Genomic DNA, 25,454 nt, shown 5'->3' with positions numbered 1-25,454 from the left:
CGACGGATATTTGAATTAAGTACAGCTGTTTATGTTCTTAATTTAATCGTATAAATTGGAAACATAATTGTGTCAATTTTGAATGCTGAGTAATATGCTGCAAATCTGAATATTTCTTAATTTGATATACTTTTCTAGGTTATATTAATATATTCCAGTTCTGTGATTGAAAGTACAGATATTTTTAAAGATCTTTTGTGACCAGATATTAAGCTGAGCCTGGACTTTCAAGACCTACTGGGAAGTCAATAATTCTTGAATGGACTATATAACTTTCTGTATTTTTTTTATGGCCATCTGATTTTAAACAGCTGTGCTATTTTTTTCTTGCTTAATTTTTGTAATTATATTTGAACTCACAAATGTGTAGGTTTCTTTTTTTCTTCTTCATTTATTGTGAGCCTTGTACGTGGGTGTATTTCTATTGGGGTTCCTATTTCAATAAATAAATAAATAAATGAATAAATAAATTGAACCTATACCAAAATTCAGAACTTCATTATCGAGGAAAAACTTAAATTACCAGTAAGGGAAAACAGCAATGTTGAACTGCTTGATTAGTCTTTGACACACGGAAACCACAGAAGGAAATTCATCTTCTGTGTTTCGATCAATAATTTTTACTTTTCATTTCATGAATTGAACCTAATAAATTATTCGTTCAAAATGTTGGGAATCCATGAGCAATTAATGAAATGTAAAGATTATTTATGGGGACAACGAACTTCAGTTTCCATTTGTGGTCCCTGACCAATTAAGAAGCAGTTTGAAGTGCTGTTTTCCGTTATTTCAAGTTTTTCCTTTTTTTGTCACTCAGAATGGACTGAAATAATAAGGAATTTAGGTTACACTTGATTTGAAAATATTGAGTTTTGTTGAATTCTATTTGTCTTATTTGAAGATCTTCTTATAAACATCCTGTAAATTTTGGACTCAAATAGTGTTCTAATTTTAATCTACCTAGAAAAAAACTATTTTCTCACTAGTATTTTGTAGGCATACAATAACACTTTGATAAAATCATATCTTTGCTGTTAACTATTACCTATTGTTAAATTTTTACTATTTCAAACATTTTTTTTGAAACGGAACTTGAGTGAACTGTGTGAATGCCATCACAGTCAAGAACACAGCAGTATATTCTGTAGTCCTTAGTTGTTAGGAAGATCTGCATAAACTGATTTTTAGGCGGAATTGCGCTGAGCTAACTCAACTTCTAAAACCGAAAGAAAGTTGAATATAAATTCAATGACTAACCAAAATCGTAATAATGATCAGGAACAACCAACAAACCATCGAGAACAACCAAATTTATTGAATGTAATTCCTTATGTTAATGGCTTTTCAGAAAAAATAAGAAGAATCGGTTCGAAATTCAACATACGAACTGTTTTTAAAACGCAAAATGATTTAAGATCTATACTAACAAAAACTAAACCTTTGAACGAAAAACAAAAATCAAAAAATTGTATTTACAACATACCCTTTTTATTTGTGGTAAAACTTATACAGGTGAAACGTCCAGACCTCTAGAAATAAGAAAACGCGAACATAAAAATAATATTAAAAATAGAGAAATTAATCGATCACAAATCGCAGATAATATTTGTTCTAATACGGGAGACCACATGATGGATTGGAACAACACTAAAATTTTAATGACGGAACCAGACCATTATAAACGAAAGATCAAAGAGTCTATATACGTGTATTCTATTAGATCAAGATAATAATTTGGCAAATTGTGCGGTAGGAATAGATAATATGGATCAATTTACTAAAGAAGGAGCTGTCATCCGGTAATTTCAAAATTAAATGAATCAACGTTTCTCTGCAGTCTCTTTTTCTATGTATTGACAATTAATGTCAAACAAAAGTCACAATTCAGAAGATTTTCGAAAATATAATAGATTTTTCGTCTGATGAAGGAGTCTGATATAGACTTCAAAACGTTACCACTTAAAATTATAATTTCAACGTTATTTATTTCCAGTTCATTGTCAGGCAACAATTTTTTCTAGTTAATTTGCTCCTGACAAATTAGTGCAAGAATTTACGCAGGAGCAAATCGTCGATTTCAATTTTAATTGATTTTGTTTCAGAGATTGGGAGTGAAAACCCTAAAAAGTTTATTAATAAATTCAATACTTTATGGAATTTGATTTTCACTAACATAATCATTTTAGTGTTTTCAGTTCAACCGAAACAAAGGTTTTCAATGAAATAAAAGCCACAAGATCCGAAGTACTGTTCCACTTAGGATCTGATGTACTATCTTTCATTGAAAATCTTGGTTTTGAAAGTTGACTTAGCTCCGATAGGTTATTTGAATCAAAAGATCGAAGATGAAAACATATTCCATCCACGTTTGAACGAATTCTGACCAAACAAACCAGGAGGACACATACCAAATCATCCCCTTCGATCGTTATTCAGTACCCTGTCCGCCAAACTAGTCATCATATAATTATTCGAAACCGTATCTCTTCGGAATAAATCACAGAGATTCGGCGCTAAGCTCCTATCCTCCCGTATCCGCAGACATAAACACCCCTTCCTGCACACCCCAAATCACAATGGATGATGTATATGTATGCGCTTCGACCAAAACTAATTTATTTTCCGAGGTGACTTCAATGAAGTCGAACGACAGATGCGTCGTTTCGACAGAAAGAAACTATTTAGGCACGAGGGTCGGAAAATGACCGTCCGCAAACTGTTTATATGTCGGAAGCGTAAGGTGTCCGGCGAGCAAAAGGGGTTAAGTTTGGTTTAGTCATTTGTCGGCGGGAGGATAATGAAAATCGAGAGGTGTTGGGGTGGACGAAGAATGAATCCGGGTGGGTTAATGGGTTTGTCCGGATTACTGTTTGCGGATATTATTGGAAAGGCCGTCTGTTTTGGTTTATCTTGGATATCTTCATTTCGATAACCCAGAGGGTCTTATTTAGGAATTTCTATAGTAGATAGGCTTGTTCAGGTGAGGGTGTCCTGTTTAGTGTTTGCCTGAATGTCTGTATTTTTAGAATTTTGATACGGAAATATTCTTCAATGACTGATATGCTTTCTCGATTCTAAGAGTCTGTTCTCGTTTTTAAGACGAAAGCAGAATACCCGATTTTAATGAATTTATTACAATTCTTTGGTGTACTTACATGTTTTGAAACACAACCTAGGATTAGGTAAGCAAGCGATCAGAATTTGCGGAAAATCTAACCATGAAAAGCGGGTCAACATGACTTTCAAATTTAATAAGATGAGATTTAAATTACGAAAAATTTATTGATAGTAACACGAAAAAATGTTTGCTCTTTTATCTTATTCTTTTGAGATTGTCCGATGTTGTTTTGATGTGTATCTGTGTGTATATGAGCATGCAGCATTTTTCACTGAAATTTGTTTATCTTCCAAATACCCTTTGTATTTACTGCAAGCCACATTTGTGGCCCGTGGTTTGTACAGATTCCGAATAATAGTGCAGTTTAAATAAGCTTCGTAGGCTTCACATAAATGCACTTTTATGCCCCTTAATGCCATTTTATTTACCTATAGTTTAGGCTATTGAATACTTTAACGATTGGCAATAAACCGACCCTGATCGTTCAGAAACATAAACTACTCGGTCTTCAGTGACAAGCAAAACGATGAATGGTTATGAATATACCCAAAATAGTCACAGGGCGGTCATTAAATTTTACAAACGAATACTTTATAGAGGATGGATATACCGGCCCTTAGGTACTTTGATAAATATATCTAACATATAAAAAATGCGTCGGGATCATTTTTATTCTTTCTTGACGACATTGTAACCACTTTCGAGTCTTCTAAAAAACAGTCAACTGTATGTGGTATAAGTACTATATCTTGCCCTCCTGTGCGTTTTTGAATGAAACAATGTGACTCAAAAAACCAAATTGAAATATAGGAACAATCACATCCTCACCTGTTAGTGTTATAACCTTGGAACATAGATACAAGGAATGGAAACATTTGTTGTTGTCCAAAGACTGAAGTGAGATAGTTGCTTAGTGTCGCCAATCACAATTGAGATTGAGTTGAATATGACATCATTATCACGTCAATTTTCCGTAAAAAAAGGTAGGAGCTACATAAATTAATTTATTTTACGCCAATACCGTAGTGTCGCGCTAGACAGATCGAATTTTTGTACCACAACAAATACATTCATAGCACGTCAATGTCCGTTCCATGTATTTATGTTCTAAGGTTATAACTGATGAGCAAGAATAATTACTTTCAGTCCTACTATTGACGTACACAACACATGCGATGTAAAACACTGAAATTACAATAACCTAGGCGAAAACCGAGTTTTTGAGCATTAGGTCGAGAATGCGCAGATTCACGTAAGCTGGTTGCAACACTGATGTATCATTAAGAATTAAAAAAGTTTTGCCCTCCTTCCCCTACCTCTCACCTGTTTGCTGACCTCGGCTACGTCGCCACAATTGCCAATCCCCTCAGCTCAGAAGGAGTTTTACTGATGCCCATACCGCTACCATATTATTAGTAGATGCCGACGAAGAAGTACTTATGAGGTACTTACCTTTTTGTGAAAAACGACACTGTTGGATGATTGAAAAACTCATCATATCCTATCCTGACTCAAACAAACATAAATTCCTAGAAATTCTCTGTAACAAACTCATTAATACTGGGTGTTCTGTTTTCCATGTGTATATATTGTATGTATATTTTATTCACGAGACGACATATTTTTTGGTCTGCGGAAAACGCGGAAACTGCGGAAACTGCGGAAAACGATTGACATCAACTCAGATTTTTCAATTGGAATAACCCGTCTATCTAAAAATTTTCGAATATTTCTTCAATTTGAGGTATATTTTATTATTTATTTTCATTTTCGAATTATTAAATGTCTCTTGAAAAAAAAAATAATTGAGTCTCCTAGGAAATTCTTTATTTCTTAGGAGTACAATGTCTAACACTACACAGATTTGTTTAACATTATATAGATTTGTTTAGTGATGATAACTCATTACCATTCCTGAGATACTTTGAAATAAGTGTGAAGAACGTGAGAACAAATCATCAATTTATATAGGTACAGGATGTAAATAAAGTAAGGAATAAAGTTAATAACTGTGTTATTGAATGTTTTCAAGCAAAAGGCTCGGAAATGTCAATTTTAGTTTTCACTTGAGTATTAATCACTTTATAGAATAAAGATTTTGCTTATGACTTCATTCATTTTTACTGCTGCTTTATTAGACGGTGTGTGCAACTAAATGATGGTGTAAAAATTTGGTACCTGTCGTACATAGATAACAATTTTTTGTCCAGAGTAAATGTGTTATCTTCTGAAAAAAAAAGTTACCGTTGTTGAAATATTTTTAATTTTTCCTCAATTTATTTTCTTTATTGACGTGTAATAATTTATGATAGTGTAGCTACACACTATTAGATTCAATTGTCACAATTTAAACTTGAGTTGTGAACTATATTGAAATGCCAGATAAAATGCGTACTATACCTTGCTGGTGGTCCTCTGGGAAAATTTCAACAATATCATTCCCAGATTCTCCTTTTGATCCGAGAAATCAGTCCTCAGTATTGGGCGTGACAGCAATTTGACAAACTTCATCTTCAAAGACATCGCTCTCACTAAATCACCTGTGTCCGTGATGGAAACAAGATATTTTGTAAAACACTAGAAATTACAACAATATTTCTTACTGACCAGATGTTCATAACGCACCCCTCTGATAGCCCTAAGGCTAAAGGTCATCCGGCAAACAAATCCCTAGTTGATCTCTGTTAGTCCCGTGGTTAAAATATCCGATTTCTTTTCCTCGTTCTGCATCGATTAATTTTATCTTAAACATATTCTTTGACAACTTGTTCCATAACCATCATTGGTATTAATACCGCATAAAAACGTTTGTGAATTATCCCATCAATCCATTTTTGATCACATCAACTATCTCACTTCTTAGAGATTTTATCAAGGAATGAAATCTAAAGACGTTCATTACCTTTGTGTATGATCAATTATTGTAGTGTTCATTTAAATGATGGTGTGAAAAAAATGCAAGAAATGTTTATTTTCTGTGACCATTATTTGTGGTTCTTTCCCTTCTGGGTTAATTGTTGATGTGTTGGGTTTAATTTTTTAGCGGTGCGTTCAGCTTATAAATATTATTAGGTTTTGTTTCCCCAAACTCAAATAATGTTACTTTTTTTTAAATTTGTAAACCGAATAGAAATTATTATCATCTAACCCATGTCGCTGATGGGTTCAGATAAGAGCGAAACCATTTCCAGCATCTAATTTCCTTCGATTAAATTATATTTCTTTTGGACGGGGAAGGTTGTGTGGCTATTTATATTAAGTTCACAACATCGAATGTTAATTATATCGGCGGCTGTTATTTGCCTCAAATGATTTAAAATGATAGCGTAGATATGTGCCAGCAAAACAACGGTAGCCATTTCCGGAGGTATTATACCGTAAATGCTATCCTATGTACAGAGGGGGCAAATTTCGATGTTTTAGCACTACAGCTTTTAAACCAGTGGAGATAGACAAAATCTGATACTCCATCCTCGTTCTCTTTTTCTGAGAAACTAACAAGAGTAGTAGTCATTTTTTGCCACCTTCTTTTGTTTTCGAGTTATAAGCGAAAATTGGAAAAATGGCGATTTCGAAATAAATTGATATCTCCGCTAATACTGATGACAGAGCTCTGAAATTGAAACATTATACAGGAACTTTTTTAAGTAGAATCCAGTGACGTGCTTGCCTTTTTAGCAGGATGTTTAATTACGAAGCTATGACACAAAGTTATGTTTTTTAAAGGAGAACACCAGATTTCTGTGCAAGTTTTTGAAAGCTTAATTTTTACTGATTTCAAAAATATATAACATCATATGGTTTGTATTAATATAAATAATAAAAAATGGTCAAAAACCTTTTTTCTCAATATTTCTATATGGTTTCAACTTTTGATGAGAATAGAAAAATGTAGCATCTTATGATTACCACAGTCTCGTTCTATTAGTCCTCTCATTTCTATGCTTCTTACACAATTTATCCAAGATTCAAATTTTGTGGAAATTGGTAAAAAGCATAGAAAGAATGACATTGCCGGAAGGAGACTGCTTTTGTTATAGGAAGCTCTAATTTTCTGTGCTCGTCAAAAGTAAAAACCATAGAAATATTGAGAAAAAAAGGTTTTTGACCATTTTCTATTGTTTATGTTGATACAAAACATATGATGTTATATATTTTTGAAATCAGTAAGAATTAAGCTTTCAGACAATTGCACAGAAATCTGGTGTTCCCATTTAAAAAAACATATCTTTGGGTCATAGCTTCGTAATTAAAAATACTGCTAAAAAGGCAAGAACGCCACTAGATTCTACTTAAAAAAGTGCCTATATAATGTTTCAATTTCAAAGCTCTATCATCAGTATTAGCGGAGATATAAATTTATTTCGAAATCGCCATTTTTCCAATTTTCGCTTATAACTCGAAAACAAAAGAAGGTGGCCAAAAATGACTACTACTCTTGTTAGTTTCTCAGAAAAAGAGACCGAGAATGGGGTATCAGATTTTGTCTATCTCCACTGGCTTAAAAGCTGTAGTGCTAAAACATCGAAATTTGCCCACCCTGTACATACTTTATGATTCCACAAAAAATTACAAGGTAACCCCCGTTTGCCCGTTTGCAACAGCCGAGAATTCTCTGGAGAATTTTGTACCAAATTTTGGAAAGAAAAGGGCAGAGATTATTTTGTATGCAACTGAACAGAGAATTCTACCGAAAGTGCGTATGTAACGGTAAAGAATTCACGGCGCATGAAATCTCGAGTAAATTTTCTAAAGAATTCTCGGCTGTTGCAAACAGGCTTTACATACCAAAAACTGTAATTTTTAGTTAATGCAACCAGGTTACGAATTTTAAACTCCCCCAGTCATGAAACTCAATGCATAATCAAGCAAGGAAGATTTAAGTTTGAATTTGCAGCGTTCTCCAGAAAAAATAGTTATCCTGCTCACGGTGAATTAAAATGAATGAGGCAGTAATGACTGAAAATGAGAGATGAGGACTTTTTTGCCTATAGTCGAATAAGGCGATTTTGTCACGCCTGGTTTCTTTCTGGTCTCCGAAGCCATCAGGTATTCGAATTTTTTCGAGAGACCCGATACTTGTAAAACATCACGTTTTATTTGACACCCGCCACACCTCCTAAGTCCCAGTTTTCCAACATCGTTCGCGGGCTAAAACATTGTGAAGGGGCGAGCGAGATCGTGATTTCTCGCGCCTGGCGACTAAGCCCCTAATCCGGCCCTTCCTTTTCAGGATTTTAGGAAGTAATTTATCAGTAACTAGTCGCGCATCTCTCCGTCGGCAGGTGGCGCGGCCATAAACTAACGCCTCAGAAGTGTCTTCCCAGATTAACTGGGGCTTATGCGATGTTTACTGGATGCTTTGGTCGATTACTGGACGAAATATTGTCTATTATTTCCGACTAGGAGGCGTTTGATGTTTGGATGACAGTGCAAGCAGGAATTCCTGGTTATTGATGGTGGGATTAACTATGAAGTTCGCCAAAGAGGAACCAGGAGATTAGATAGTTCTCTTCTCTGGGACTTCTTGGTGGCCGAACAAAAACAATACCTTGGTAGAAATGCAAAATTTATAGAGACTATAGAATAGTGGATATATTCTAGTGTAATATTTAAATACTCCATATTATTTTCGGAAAATAATAAAGACAAATCTAAGACATTTGTTAATAAAAATATCATCTACATTGCATTTCTTTAGATCTACGTGTTGGTGGCCATACCCCAAATAGACGAAAGAAATTGTCTTTTAGTCGTATTTTATCACAATTTCACAATTCATTAACAATTTAACGGATAATTTGTGATATGGTATTTAACTAACTTGCGCCCGGTGATAATGATATAGTCTCCTCAAAGAAGAGACCGATTTTTTTGTTGTTGTTACAACATCAAGAATTGCAACAGATGATTGCAGATTTTAAAGAAGAATGGTATCATTTTTCACTTGATTACAATTTAGAATGATCTCTGTGCTCAGAAAAGATCTTGGTTGAACGATCATTTCGGGTATTGCTTCTATTCGCCGTGTAAAACCACATGCAGGACCTTACTCATATTGAACGGCACTTTCTGATGAAGAGTAAACCATTTAGCATATTCTCTATACATATTCTCAGCTATTTCTATTCAACAGCTAATTTTTCCCTAGAAAATGGACGGTTTAAATCATGTCTAAAATGCTTTAAAACATTTATCAGGAAGTTCCACATTCAACTTACTTATACTTGCAATATTTTATACTAAATTTTGAAATTTTATCCACTTATTCTTTGAGGGATGTACAGCGTGATTGTTCACAAATACCCCTCCCATCAATATTTTTTTGCAACTTTTGGAAAAAAGGGATGAGGAAAAATTTTATGATTCAAAATAAATTTTCAGAAGATCTTTCCTTTATCTATACGGGGTGTTTCAGAAAGCGTGACTAAGTATGATGATACTTAATATATATTTCAAATGAGTACCTATTTTTCTTATTCAATCTTTCCAATATCCTGAAAATAATCAGTAAACCTCGCAGTAAACTTTGTTTGACAGATGAAATAGAAAGAAAAAAGATGAATTTTATAGAACAATGAATGTTATTTTGCTGAAAAAATCACGCTGGTATCGAAGGAAATACTATTCATTCAAAAGTTGGATTTGGATTTCATCGAAATGAACATCTTTTAAACCCGACTCAGAGAAACAAATATGTGGTAGAATAATAAAAAGACAATATCTATGCTGCTAATGAGAATTAATAAGGTTAATGTATGTACTTTCCGTCAGCCAAGTTCCAAATATGTACTGACTTTTTCTCTAACAAAAAAGTTTGTCCGTTTATATAGAATTATAATTAGGTGTATTTAATAGTTCATGAAGTTCTTCCTTTTCATTCGCAAAATAGCATAGAAGATAACAACTATATGATTTCATTGTTTTATACGTTTGTAAGACTCTTACTTAGTGATTCTCTAATTACCCTTCTTGTTCTTTTTTTCTTTCATTTCAACATGCTTCTCGCGAGAACTGTAAAATTTTTCTTATACAATTTCGAATATGTACAATATGTACATTATATAAATGTTGTTCATAGTTCAATAAACATTTGATATTAAGTTTTATCAATTAACATCAATTATTTATCGGACCATAGACAATATGGAGATATATACATATTTTCCGAATAATGATATCAAATTTTAAATTTTCATTATTATAAAGATTGTTTATGGTTCGATAAACATGCTTAACAAACTGTAAAATTTTTTAGTTTTATCAAATATGACATCAATTATTTATCGGACCATAGACAATATACAGATACAAAGTTTCCGAACATTGATATCAAATTTTAAATTTTTATTAATATAAATGTTGTTTGTAGTTCAAAAAACATTTGATGAAAAATTTTTAAGTTTCATCAATTATTAATATTTATTAATATGGATGTACATATTTTACGAAAGTTTATTTCAAATTTCCTGAGGGTCATCTAGAATGAAAGTGCTCGAAATAAATATAAAACTGTAATTTTCTTTATTTATTCGAATTCAGAATTGATTGAACATTCAGAAGTATAAAGGGTGTAAATGAATAGTTGCCAAGAAAATTAGGGGGTGATTTCTTGTCAAAAAAATAGTGTGAGTTTTTTATATAATTTTTTAAGCACTCCCTGCTTAGATACACATTCCCTGAACATGTCACCTGGCAAGCAATTTTCAAATGACTTCTTAGAATTCAGAAAACTGTATTTAATACGTAGTGGCTAAGACGTCGAAACGTCGGCATTTCATACTGGATTTTCATTTCAGTCCTCTTAGCCAATGCATATACATACAATATTCCTTAAAGAATACACGACACTGAATCAATGATGAATTCAGAAAACTGACAGAAATAAAATTGAGCAGATTTTCCATGGGTGCAATAAAAAAGTTTTTGATGTGAAAAAGTCACCCTTAAAGTTTCTTTCGCAGCAATCCGCAAGTAATCTCTTGCTAACACTAAGGTTTTCTAGAAAAAAAAATATTAGCAGGGACGTAAATACGTGAGTCGTACATGCTAGAATTATCTTCGAAATTCAAATTACCTACGCGGTTATCATGCTGACAAGGGAAACACCACCATTTTTTTCTGTTGCCTTCATCTACAATAGAATGTCTGCTCAATTTTATTTCTGTCAGTTTTCTGCTTCCTTTGAAGATAATTATAAATTGCATTTTAGGTCTCATCTTTAGGGAGCTTCATCTGATCAGGAGCTGATGCTTAAAAAAATTATATGGGTGATGAGGAATCGAACTTTAATTTTTTTCGCAACTATTCATGTCTACTGTATATTGTGCAAGAAATATTTTGCCGTTTTCGGGAAAAATGGTCTGGAATTGTGTCCATACCATTTATTTTCTGAAACCGGTCGAACCTACATAAATTATTCTATTTTCTTGAAAAACGTTATAACTTTCGATGCAAACTTGAGATCAATCTGATCTGAATGAATATAGCCATTGGTATTCTGTGGTCACATACTGCCGATTCTGTCTGACTTTTTGAAGGTGTCCCTATCGATTGATTGAAAAATTTCACAAGTTACCTTTGAACGCGTTCCCTCCAGAGAATATTTCACGAATTCAAGGGGTGTTTAGAAACCATTCGAAGGACTTAATATTACTGCGATATGTTTTAATTGGGACACCCCGTATCCTACTATATTCAATAAAATCCAAAATCTCGATTTACCTTCAGCAGGATGCGGTGGCAGTAACTCATCCCTAATAGCTCCCCGCCCTCCTAATTGGTCCGTTAACTGGTCGTCTCCGAGAAGGGGGGTTCTTTTTTTTCGTCATCGGAAACACATGCTAGGAATTCCCCGCGCATAACTACACGGCAACGATTTGTCTCCGAAACGATGCGAAGCGGGCCTGATTTATGTGCGACATAAACACACAGACTGTCCACAATTTTCGTGATTTATAGAGGGGGCTTTTCTGTGAGCTCTCCGCTCTGAACGTCGAGACGATTTTCTTTCAATCTCTTGTCTATTCAGCTATTGCTTCGATTGTGAGCCGATCCTATTGATCTCGTCTTCCAAGTACAAGTTCTGTTTACGAATAAAATAACATGTAATAATAAAAATACTGATTTTGAAATAATAATAAAACGAAAACAATGAATAAGCATTATAAGTAAAATAAATTGAAAAGCGAGCAAAAATTATCGACTAATTATTAACAATTATTGAACATTTTGTATTCTCGTGAGCGTTAAGGACCAGGAAAATTATTCATTCAACATTTCAAAATTTTTATGACTAACAAAAAAACGTAACTAGATATTTATACACAAATACTGTTACGATCCGTTTAAATCTTTATTTTACTATATTTTACAATATGAACTTATCAAAAAATATTCAATTCCCAACTGACTTTTTTAACATATCTATGACATTTTTTTTTCTCCGTTATATCATAAATTTCAAAATACTGAGCATCTATGATATCTGAATAATTCACATTCCTAATTCATAATTTAACAAAAATCTGACACTCATTGAAAAAACTAAATTAAATAAGTAAAATTCGAACAACAATCCATATACAGATATACATATATACAGACTATCTGCATATATACAGATATAGTATTTGAATTTGTATTCTATCTTGGAGCTTATTAGTTCTAGCAAAATTCCACCCGACCCATTGATCAAATTATCAATGTAATAAAAATTTTTAATATGTGGCGTGTTGCTAAAAATTTTTTTTTTCGACGAAACATGATTGTGTATCTTCTATCTCTTCAGAAAATTTGGAGGTATATGTGAAAAAATAGTGCTGATCAGTGATCACTATTCTATATTTTTCAATAGCAGAAATCACATTTATAACGTAATCTAAAGCATTAAAAAATTGAAGGCAAATTTTATGATAATCGATGAAAATGGGCTGAATAATTATGTAATTACATAAGCAAATATGCAAACACATAATCGAGTTTCGCATAATTGATAATAATTGTAATTATTCAAAAGAAGAACATAATAATGATCACACTATAAAGAGAGCGATATCAATATCAAGTACCGGATTGGTTATAAGTCTGGAACAAAATAAATATTTCTTCAACCAATAATAATTCAAAGGAAAATCGCCGAAAATATTTAATATGTGGTGTGTTCCTCAAAATTTTTTTTTTCGACGAAACATGATTGTGTATCTTCTATCTCTTCAGAAAATTCGGAGGTATATGTGAAGAAATAAAGCTGTTCACTGTTCTATATTTTTCAATAGCAGAAATCACATTTACCTATAACGAAATTTACAGCATTAAAAATTGAAGGCAAATTTTATGATAACCGATGAAAATGGGCTGAATAATTATGTAATTACATAAGCAAATATGCAAACACATAATTGGGTTTCGCATAATTGAAAATAATTGTAATTATTCAAAAGAAAAACACAATAATGATCACACTATAAAGAGAGCGATATTAACGTCAAATACCGGATTGGTTATAAGTCTAGAATGAATTAAATATTTCTTCAACCAATAATTCAAAGGAAAATCGCCGAAAATTTTTAATATGTGGCGTGTTGCTCAAAATTTTTGTACATGATTGTGTATCTTCTATCTCTACAAAAAATTCGGAGGTATATGTGAAAAAATAGTGCTGATTGTTAATTACTCTCATTTTCTGGAGTGTTTTTCTTCAACCCCTTAGTCGCTACCCCATCCAACTTGGATGCCACCATGATCTTTGTTTTTATTTTTAACAAGCTGACCCAGCAGAAGTTGTCCTGCCATAATGAGGGGATATTCAGTACCTAATTGGAAGTAAAATGAGAGATGAAAAAATTAACTGATAATAGTATAAAAAACTTATCAAGCACATATTTATACATACGCTGAAACATGTCAAATTGAGTAATTTTTCTGGCAATAAAATTGGATATTTTCCTTTAACCTCTTAGACACAACTACTTTCAACTTCAAATGGAAATGGAAACATATCTTGTGTGAGCTCGTTGGAAAGCTCACGGAAACTTACTTCCATAATCTTTATTTTTTATATATTTTGAGGTTATCAAAAGGAACATAATATATTTTGATGTATCACTTTATTGGATTTTAATTGATTTAATGATTACTACAATCGTGTTTATTCTTTATTATTGTAGTGAAATTTTTTATATAATAAATCATACTATTTCACTTTCATGAACGATTAGGAAAAAATGAAAAGGAAAATTATTGAAATAGAAATGCTTCAAATTTCATCAACTGTCTTAGTGTTTCTCGACTAATAGGTTTTTCGAGGTTTCGAGGATCTACTTTCAATATAAAATAGGAAATTAAATAAGAATTGTTTCGTATATTGTATAATAGCGAATTATATGTTCATTGAATTCTTTTGTAGTGAAATTTGTAGAGTCTATAGCTTCAACTGTGGATTTTTATCAAATATTGAATGAAGTACTTGCAGATAAAGGTATCAAGTCAGGTTTCTAAATATAACGATATTCGAACGTGACTTATTTTGTGATATATTGCAAATAATGATAGGTAAAATTGGTCTTGTTGGTCTTTTGAAGATTTGCTTCGTTTTCCACTTTATGCGATCTCGATCGAATCCGACTATAAATTAAGGATTTTAAAGGTTGACGAGTAGAAAATAAGACTCCGGGGATTAAGTTTATTATTATACTTAATGTATTATCATTCTAAAGGATGATGTTAACTCAAGTAGGAACTGGGGCAAAAACCACTAGGGGCTCTGGATGATAGATGTTTCGTAAATTATGAAATATTTCATCAGAAAACAGTTGAATATTTCATCAGAAAACAGTTCATCCATTTCACCGGGAAACTTTATTTTTAAACCAGCTACGTTAACATTAGTCTATAAAGAGTGGAATATTTAAACAGAGCAGACGTATCCACGATGTTTGCACACCACGCCGAACAAATAGTCAGAATTTCAGAAAAAATACATACACCAATTTTAAATTCCTAATTTGTGTTTGTCCGCCAGCATGCATAAATTCATGAAACACATCACGGAGCAAATAGAGGCTAACAATGAGCACTCGTGCCCAAAAGTACACAAAGGCCATCAATTTATCATTATCACACACATTTAACCAAATAGTGGCTCGTATACGAATTACGACCCGTGTTTTTATGGTGCTCCTTTCTGCCGTTCAAATATGTAATTAGGATTTATATTATCGCATCTTTATTGCTTCATTATTTTTCTGGCATATGGCAGATCGGTGTTTGACGTGTCGCTAGAACAGAAATTGCTAGTTTTGGGTATTTCACAATGCTTTTTTGCGTGCGTTCTTGGATCTGAATTTTATGTGTATCTGGGGTACTGAATAATTTTGTGGAAAATAGATAAGTTGTTAAAATTTTATTTAGAATTGCTTTATAAGATTATTCGCTGTTTCCAATATTGCCCTATTGTTCGAGCACAAAAAAAAACATTTCCCGAAATGTTTCGGTTTTCGTTTCAGAACAAAAAATATTATACTTCGTCTTGTCAGTTTTCTCCCGAAACTACTAGAGGTTTAAACCAGGAAATTGAAGGAAATGAAATTGAAGAAACTTTCTGTAATAGTGAGAAAGCAAAATTGCTGGTGGTGTTCCCCTATAATTGCAAGGGGTAGGAAAAGCCACCAGCCACCCCTACCATTTGTTCCTCAAGAAACTTAGTCCTTGTTCGTATTATACCACTGAAGAATTAATTGCTGATAGCTTGAGGTTTCTGGTAATTTCTTGCTGAAAGTAACGGATTTTCAGAAAAAAAAATCAACAGGTACGAAACATGAGTCGTTTGGACTGGAATTATCTTGGAACTTGACTTGACTTTTCTTTATGGACTTCCCGCTTCATTTCTATCAGGTTTTTCCAAAATTTATTTCCAGGTGCCATCTTTAGGGACTGTATAGCTAAGCAGAGGCTGCTCAAAAAATTATATGAAAGACCTACAATATGTTTCTCACAGGGAATATCCCCTTAAATTTTTTCGCAACTATATTTACACCCTGTATCATCACCGACTTTTTGCGAAATCGTGTATTTTCAGTTTTTCCGATAGAGAGTTTCTTACAAAAAAGGATTTTATGAAGAAAATTCAGAGCCTATAACTCCTACAATCAAAACCAATATAATGGCACGTCCTATGCTAAAATCCGTTTTTAATTTACGTTCGAACCTTACAGTGAAAATTTCTTGACTTGTGTAAACTGTTTCCCTAAACAATTGAGAATTGCGAGCAACGAAGTTTTTTGTTTCAGTATGGGCGGAAACCGGGGATTTCAGAGATGCACACTCTGGGGGTATGTCAGGAAGTACAGGATCTAATTCTTTAGATCATCCCCAGTTACCTTTCAGTACTGCGTCAGCAAGAAGCAGGACGCGAGATAGAAAAGGTGAGTTGATATTGATATACAGAATATACACTGCGCAAAAAAATTAAGGCAAATTCTGAAAATCTCAATTTTAATCAAAATTAACTCTACATTGACTTTATAACTTATTTTTTATGTTCTCTCGGGAAGGTTTTCAACGAAAACACATTAAATGGAAGAAAAATTCAGGATTTCACCGAATCTTATGTGGAAGAAGAGATATGAACAATTTTCAAAATACTGAAATGCTGATAAGTGATTTAATACTTGGTATTTCCACACCTTGCGTTAATAACAGCTGATAACGACGGTTCATACTCGAAATGAGTGATCTTAAAGTGTTCTGATCTAATCCTTCCTAGATTTCTCCGAGTTGGATTCCTAAGTCATTAAGAGTAGCTGGATGATTTTCTGAACTTCTCAGCCTTCTATTGAGGTTGTCCCAAACCTGCTCAATCGGATTGAGATCTGGACTTCTTGCTGGCCATTCCATTCGAGAGACTTCAACCTCTTCAAGGTACTCCTGATCGATGCGCGCACGATGGGGTCTGGCATTATCGTCCATAAAAATGAAATTTTCACCAATGTATGGGGCAAATGGCAATACATGCTCTTCAAGAATGTTCCTTATATACTTATCAGCATTCATAGCTCCATTATCAACGACCACTAGGTATGTGCGAGCAGTCAAAGATATTCCACCCCATACCATAATCGATCCTCCCCCGAAACCAATAGTATTCAGGAAATTGCACTGAGCATATTTATCTTTCATGTGGACGTCTGTATACAAGGGAACGTCGATCACAATGGTAGAGGCAGAATCTAGACCCATCTGTGAAGAAAACTCTTTCCCAATCGGCCTCTTCCCTATGGATATGCTCTCTCGCAAAATCCAAACGCGCCCTTCGATGGGCTGGGGTAAGAGCTGGGCCACTTGCCGAGACACGAGGCCTGAAATCATATTCTCTGATGCGATTTCTTATTGTCTGAGTGCTAATTTGCACCTCATGAGTTTGCTCAAGCTGAATTTGAAGGAGGCGAGCGGTTGCAAACCGTTGTCTCAACGAAGAAACTCTCAAGTAACGTTCTTGAATGGCAGTTGTTACCCGTGGTCTACCCTCTGTCCTGGTCTTCGGACATTCATATCTGTCTCCCTGAATCGCTGCAACATTCTGGACACACTTGTATGGGAAACTGCAAACCTTTCTGCAATTCTTGTGTATGTCCACCGTTCTTCTCGCAAAACTACCGCTTGGGCACATTCCTCTTGGGTCAAATTGCGTGTTTCGCGTTGCTTAGCGATCGAGTGTAGAAAATCAAACGAAAGAAAAATTATTGATCACTAGAATTGATCGAGAACAACTGATTTTAAAATGGAGCCAATACATTCAAAATCTGATAATATATATCATCTTTTTTTATTCCTACTGGGAAAAAACATCTGTATTGAAGAAAACCGTTGAATGTGGATAACATATGCATGCATAATTCCTATAAAAATAATTATCATTGAGAACACCTTCAGTTGTAGAATAAATTTGAGATTTCCATAATGTACGTTAATTTTTTTGCGCAGTGTATGATATTGTATTACCTACTACAGATTCTGATGCAAAGATACTGGTACATACTTCTCGAATTTTTTTTTTGATTTGTACATAATTTTTGAAACAGACATTTGTAGATATGTACATAGACATATTGAAGAAGGTAGTGAAATTCATTACCAGATCCAAGGATTTTTTTGAGGTGAACTTTATAAAATGCCAAAATCATATGACCTCATATGAATTAATTTCTCCAAACTCATCTAATTTTTTCACATGGAAATTTCATTTTAAAAATCTGAATACGGATAAAAATGTTCAATGTTTTTTTTTCTACGCAATAATCCAAAAATATATAATTTTTTGCTCATATCATTCTTGCTTATCATATCTCCACTTGTCCTCCTATGAAAAAAAGTTTTCAATTCCTATACGATATAACGGACAATTGTATATTTCACCATTTAGAAATTTCTACGAAGCCAACGACTCTAATGATTTTTATTTAGCCTCATCTCGTTTATTATTCTTGGAGACGAATGGGTCTCAACGAATAAAATGTCAAATAAAAACACTTACTTCATCACTGTTTCGGTATGTAAACAACGATTATTTTTGAATTCGTTCGGGCTTTTTTCAACGTTGTATTTATCAGATGGGCACTTGCATTTTCGAAGCCTCATATGCATGTATTCGACCTAAGAGAAAGAAAAATCTTGGTGAACAACTTTGGAAGAATATTAATCCGGACAAATACATTTTGTTGTGGAAAAGGAATAAAAAACAAAATACATACTTCGTGAGTTGAAAAATTATGTGTGAATCCATTTTTTAATTATTCTGTAGAAATTTTTTTACCATATGTCCAAACGAATCAAAAGTATGGACAGTTAGAGTATTGTAGTAAATTATCCTAGAAAACATTTTAGAGTACCTATCCATTAACCATTACTGACCTGATGAACAACAAAGGGCCTGCTGGTCAAGTCCCAGCTAACCAGCTTATCTCGTATTTTGAGTTCTACCATTGAGTATTGAGGGGTTGAATACCCAATGAGTATTATGATGGGAATCCACTATAAGATTTTTTCAAGAGATTTTACTGCATGATATAACAATCTAATGAATACCTCTCATATTCATGAGGTTTTGTACCATGAAAGAAAAATTCACATTTTGTAGTCCCACCATTAAAGTATAATACGTCTTTTATATTTTTCGAGTACCTATGGTTGAAACGTTGTGAAGTTTGCAGAGGAAATATAATAAGTCTAAATTGAATTAAACTTTTTCACTTCCAGCTATTGAAATATGAAGTTTGTCTTTATTATGTGATATTTTTGTTGATATTGTACCTACATATTATTTTAGGATATGGTGTTTTATTTGATGAGAACGCAATACGCGAATACTATTCATTATTGGTTAATATCTTATTTTGCATGGAAATACTTCATGAAAACACTGACTAGCTTTGAGTACTTATTAATAATGAATATTCAACATTATACTCGTAGGTATATCCACATAATAAGTAAAGAGAATAGAGAACGGACAGACATAAATGAAGTGTTTGACAAGAGAATATCAACTCATTCGTAAAGAAAATTTTCAGCTCAGGTTTAAAACATGATAGAACCTCAAGAAATTTGATCTTACGCATAAATGAAGGAACGCTACTGTAATGAGTCTAATGTATGTTTAAACAACACATCAGAGTGGTGTTTCGTATACAAAAAAATTGAGCATCATTAGGTACCTATGCTTGATAAAATAAGTCACATGGAAGAATTGATAATTGCATACAAAAAAATTAATTATGATATTACGAATAGTTACTTTGTATTCCTCGATAAGGAGCTAGAACATAAAATAAATTTAGATGCACAAAAAAATTGCCTAGCATATAAACTCCGCATAAGTGTGTCATTGGTCTAATTGGAATTAACTAATTAAAAGAGCTATTGGGTCTTCTACTTCTACAGGGCGAGTCTTTGACTCATACAAATGTTTTACAGTAGGTTCTGTAGATTCTTGAAGTCGAAAGAAACACATTTTTCCCTAACCATTTTTTTATCGGCTCGGTTTAAAAGATACAAGTTGTTAAGCACCATAGAAAAATGTTATTTTTAGTTCTATCCCACAAACGGTTTTATCGAATGAAATTCATTTCAACATATAGTTTTTCATTTATTTGATGAATCTTCTTCGAACACAAGATATCACCAACGTCCTGCAGTTTTCTCATTATGGCAATTACGAACCATAAAAATACCAAAAATTCAAAAAACCCTTGAAACTAAGTTGGACGCTATCTAATGAATATTTAAACGTTATGTAAAATAAAAGTATTCTTCATATTTTCTCGTATAATGCGCCGTTTTCGAGTAATTTGATGTTCAAAAATTAAAAAGTATCTGTGAAATTTGAAAAATTGGCAACTCTGAAAAATCCACAGATTTAGATAGTTATTCTTGAAAGTCGAAAACCTGTTCGAATTAGAAAATATAAAATTCACTCTTCTTTAAACTTAAATTCATAATTCTTCAGTCTGACTGACACTATTATAACAATTTATTTTCTGATCAAACATTCAATCTTACCATCTTACGTAAATGATCTAAACTGACATCGGAACAAGAACGATGGCATGTTTTTCCAGACAATCGAAATGATACATATTCCCAACGAATAATAATAATCTATGCTCGATATGATTCTTCGTTGCGATATGGCAGCTTAATCCCACCACGATGATGTGGAACGTTTAACACTGAAATAAATCAAGTGTTTTTCTTTGAACGTCACGTTCTCCATTCACCGAATGCTTTACTCCCGTCTTTCTTTCGTCAACATCGCCAAATATCGAACATGTTCGTGTGCGGCAAGTTGTTGTACTGTCATTCAAAGCTTCGTATTACCCATGCATTTCAAAATTTCGAAGGAGTGAAATAAGTTCAATTCAGCCTTGTTCATATTCCATTATATTATTTTCAATATCTTTATTTAATTGTATTATCAATGAATTTTATATTTTACAATAAAACTACACGCGATTCACATAAATTTACAGATATGACTCAGAATTTTGAAACAGTTTATTCATTATTCAACAATTCTGTTTTGAAAACGAAGTGTTCCTGATTTAATTTTTCATGTTAATCGAACATAAAAATTGAAATAATACTAAACAATTTTTTTTCCATGTATCAACAAAAACTGAATCTTTCAGAAAGTTTGGAGAATTTTGGAAATACACTAACTTAACGTTCAGGTTGACCAAAATAACTCCTCATTATTCGATAAAGATACATATTTGGATATTTGTTTATCACCAGGTAGCATTTTCGTAGGTTCGCTTGCTGATATGAATCTTTCTTTGGAAAGGCCTATCCATTCGTTCATGAGATTTCTGAATTTGAATTTCGTATAGAATTAGTCATTACGTTAAACTTGCTGTGTGAATTAATCAAATTTTCACTGGTTTCGACGATAATCTTTAACTGCCATATAGAAGATAATATCATGTTTCTTTTATCAACAATTAAGGTAAAAATAGTTTATACAGTAGCAAAAAGAATTGAATTAATTTTTTATTTTCCTGAAATAACCAGTGCTATAACCGTACAGTAGATTCATCTTCGAAATTGAAAATTTTATTGATTTACACAGCATGCTGCCAACGTTGTTTGAAATTTAAATGTGAATATTCCGAAAACGATTTGATTGAATTACAAATCAAATACGATGAGCTCAGAATAGATAGACCTTTCAAATGAGGTATCCCTCCATCTTTCGAAATTAAGGGGTTGTGGTTGTTACAAAAAGAGTTGAAGCAATACGGTTTTGAATTTGATCTTAGAAGTTGTCCCCCTCGAATGAAAAATTCACGTGTATGAGCGTTTTTAAGTGTATAATAATTCGATTCTACCGACCTATAGAGCAGTTGTTTCATTTTCAATTGCCCACTTTGTTTAGTAGATGTATTTAGAACTCATCATTAAAGTCTAAGGAAAAAGTATACTTTTCGATGCCGTGAAAGAATATATTTTTCATTTGGAAACTATAAACCAGGATGGAAAATATGATTGAATTGATGGTTGACAACCTTTTCGGAAAAGACTGAATAGCATTGTGTAGCGTCTAGAATTCGTATCTCAACAAGGTCATTTTGAAACGCATTTGAATCATTACTTCTCAGTAGAATTTTAGTGACAAAGAAAAGAAGATAGTTACTACGAGTAACAAACCCATACTCCATTCACATTTATTTTGGCAGTCGGTTGGCCATGAAATAATTTTCTCAATATTTGTAACTAGAACGGAGTAAGGTTGGCACTCATGAAATGTCGTTAATGTCATAACGCCGTTGCCACAACTAATATCAATTAGTGCCGAAAGTGATTGAAAAAAAAACAGGGTTTCAGGAAGTGCTATTTAGAATTCAGGCTCTCTCCTCATTAGTAGGTAACCCTGATATTCTAATATCTACAATATATCAGACGGTAGCGAACATATTTAATTTAAGAGAATTTATATAATGTTTCATCTGAATCTAAACGACTTATATTTCAGCTGAATATTTTCACAATCAGAAAGATTGTGAATGAAGAGGATGACAAAGAATTTCCTTCTATTGGGAGACCCAAAAAAGTGGTGGCATTTGAGAATTTTATGTTTGGGTGGATTAATGCGAAAAGTTACTACAGAATTTTCGATGAATGTCATCGTAGAATAAGTTCTCGAAAATTGATTTTTCTATTTTTCATTTGACTTGTCCTATACATTTTAAATGTCTTAAGGTATACCAATAAATACCTAATTATCATATCAATGTATTAAGATGAACAGCCACAAATACGCGCCAGTTGTCCTGATAATTGTTTATTTATGTGAAATTTTTGTTCAAAGGTGAAGTTCATCTTGACTTGAAACTTCCTTTAATTCCTTTTACTTATATTGATGCAAGATGATTTTTGTTCAAGAATTTAACATTCTTGTAATTATCTGTTAATTTTTTAGAGAGATACCCATTCCCAACCACTGCATTGATATGCATTTCATCTTCGGGTTAATATTTTTGAAATCTACAACTGATGTAACGTATTCAAACTTTAGCCAAAGAAGATAACGAACATTAACTCTCCTCAAGCTAGTGCATATTATGATATTATACTGATCTCTTGTATTATATTTTTCATGCAAATAACTGGATTAAGTATGCCTTCAATCAGTTTGTATAAACTTCAATTATGTTCGTCACATATTTCCCGAAGAGATCCGACATTGTGATAAAATACGTAATAACAGAAACTTTTACGTAGAATGGGCAACATAGCTTTGATATAAGATCCAAAAATGTTTTGACAAGCGTCATAACCCCACATTTTCGTACTATACAGAGTGAAATGTGTCAAATTTCCATGGCCAACCAAGTGCTAAAATAAAAGTGAATGGAGTATAGAATCAACGCGAGGCGGTAACGTTGCCATGAAACTAGGATAGAACGTATTTCCTAACGATATTTTTCCACGTATCTGTGTTAATTTGCAAAGCAAACCACTATTTTCCCTTTTTTATCTTTCATTATAATACCTTGATAAATAAAGTGACTATTCTTCACATCGAATACCCTGTAGAACAGCACCAAAAGAGCGGTTGACAGCGACAGTTAACCGGTTGATTTACCAACACATTCGAATGTTAACGGTGCCAGAGCAACGATCTGGAGGTGCCATACGAAGAATTTATGCGTTGGAAAAGTTTAGCAACAAGATGCACCAGCTTCTATCGTAATCCCGTCTAATCCCGAGGGCTTGACGGATGGAGACGTTCACGGGACGCGGGAATATGTAGCCCGGTTATTTTCGAAACGAGTCAATGGCTCTTTAAATAATTACCGGGGGGATTAGGGGGATCTGGGTTGGAGTAATTGATACCCGGAGAAGTTGGTGGGTGGGTGTGTGTGTTCCTCTTTTTCGGTTGGATGCTGTAAACGAAAGGGAAAGTTGAAAGGATATGAATTTAAGTTGATTAGATATAATTCCATGAATCATTAAGATGATCAGTTTTTTTATGAAATACTGATGACCGCTGTCTAGAGATTGAAAAATTCTTGAAATTCTTCAGTTTATATCAAGGCCAGGACTGTATATTGGTAATAATGGTATTATTGAATACAGGTGATCATTTTCATGAAAAGGCGCAAAAAAATTCTGCCAATTTCCTCAAGGGGGAGGTTGTAAATGAACTTGAAAAGCTCCTTCTTCGATGATTTACTGAATGTGGGTTACAAAAAAATGCATTATTATGATTGTTCTTTCAAATTGATCACAATATAAACATACAATCAAAATATGTTTCATCTATGCCTTTTAGAAAATGAAAATTTTCTATTCAAGTTTCAGTTGCTGATATTTTGGGTAACTATCGTGTTTTACTCTGAATTTTGACTGTCATCGAATAAACCACAAATATTTTGAAAATTTCGGGTGTAATGAAACTTTGTGTGTTTTTTGTTTTGACATATGTCTGCTCTTTATGTTTTGTGTAAAAATTTCGTTGTTGTTAGTTTGTTCTCCACTTTTCCGACTCCCATGTTGAATGTCTTCTTGTTCATATATTTTCCGATTTATGGACATTTCTGAATGAATTAAATTTTTGAAATTTTATTTTCTCTGAATTTGTCTAGGTATGTAGTTTATTCCTCAATCTTTATTGTGAATTTAACTCTTCAGTATTACAGAGTTGGTGTAGATTATTATTGCATTAAAAATTAGGCATTGAATAGAAAATTTCAACTTCATTTTTTCCTGAGTTTTTATCGTAAAAATGGTTGTATTTCCGTGAAAATGAAATATGTCCTTTGATCTGTTTTTGAATAACCAATCAAAACCGCCATGATTGCTTAGGATCGACCTTTTTCAATTTCGTATATCAGTTTGACCATCAGCATAGTATCAAAGATTCAGTTCGTTGTATGTACTTGATTTTGTGCACAAATTATGCCAAATGAGGAATATGCTAATGTGATGTTCGAAAACAGACCAAAAGATCCAATTCATTCTTTTACGGACAATAAAGTAATTTCAATACATATTTTTTTGATGAAAGCTAATGAAAAGTTATGTTGGAAAATAAAAAGAGTTGCTGATTTCACCTCTGTGTAGCTATAGAGAATCGGTGAAAAATTTAGTTTTAGGTGCATCTATTTGAATAATACAACTGCAAAATTTCATTTGTTTATCTCTGCCCCTCTGAAAAAATTGAACAAATTCATAATCAAGTTGTAATCTTTGAAGCAACTTGACTCTTTTTAAAACTAACTGACGTTTCAAAACGTTTTACTTTTCATGACCAGTTACGAAAAGTAAAATATTTCGC

General features: G+C 33.0%; 1 protein-coding gene across 3 annotated transcripts in view; it reads left to right on the top strand.

Annotated features, from left to right (window-relative positions):
- The window catches only part of LOC123318911 (pituitary homeobox homolog Ptx1), a 90,568-nt gene that overhangs the window by 24,819 nt on the left and 40,295 nt on the right, over positions 1-25,454 (top strand). For all 3 annotated transcript variants that reach the window (XM_044905690.1, XM_044905691.1, XM_044905693.1), the window contains exon 3: positions 16,408-16,542. In XM_044905690.1, coding sequence (XP_044761625.1) covers positions 16,408-16,542 — 135 coding nt within the window. The remainder of the gene's footprint in view (positions 1-16,407; positions 16,543-25,454) is intronic.

This window comes from Coccinella septempunctata, chromosome 8, assembly GCF_907165205.1.
Source record: "Coccinella septempunctata chromosome 8, icCocSept1.1, whole genome shotgun sequence".
NCBI classification, from domain to species: domain Eukaryota; kingdom Metazoa; phylum Arthropoda; class Insecta; order Coleoptera; family Coccinellidae; genus Coccinella; species Coccinella septempunctata.
The sequence above is the reverse complement of the archived record's forward strand: the minus strand, read 5'-3'. Positions and strand labels throughout refer to the sequence as shown.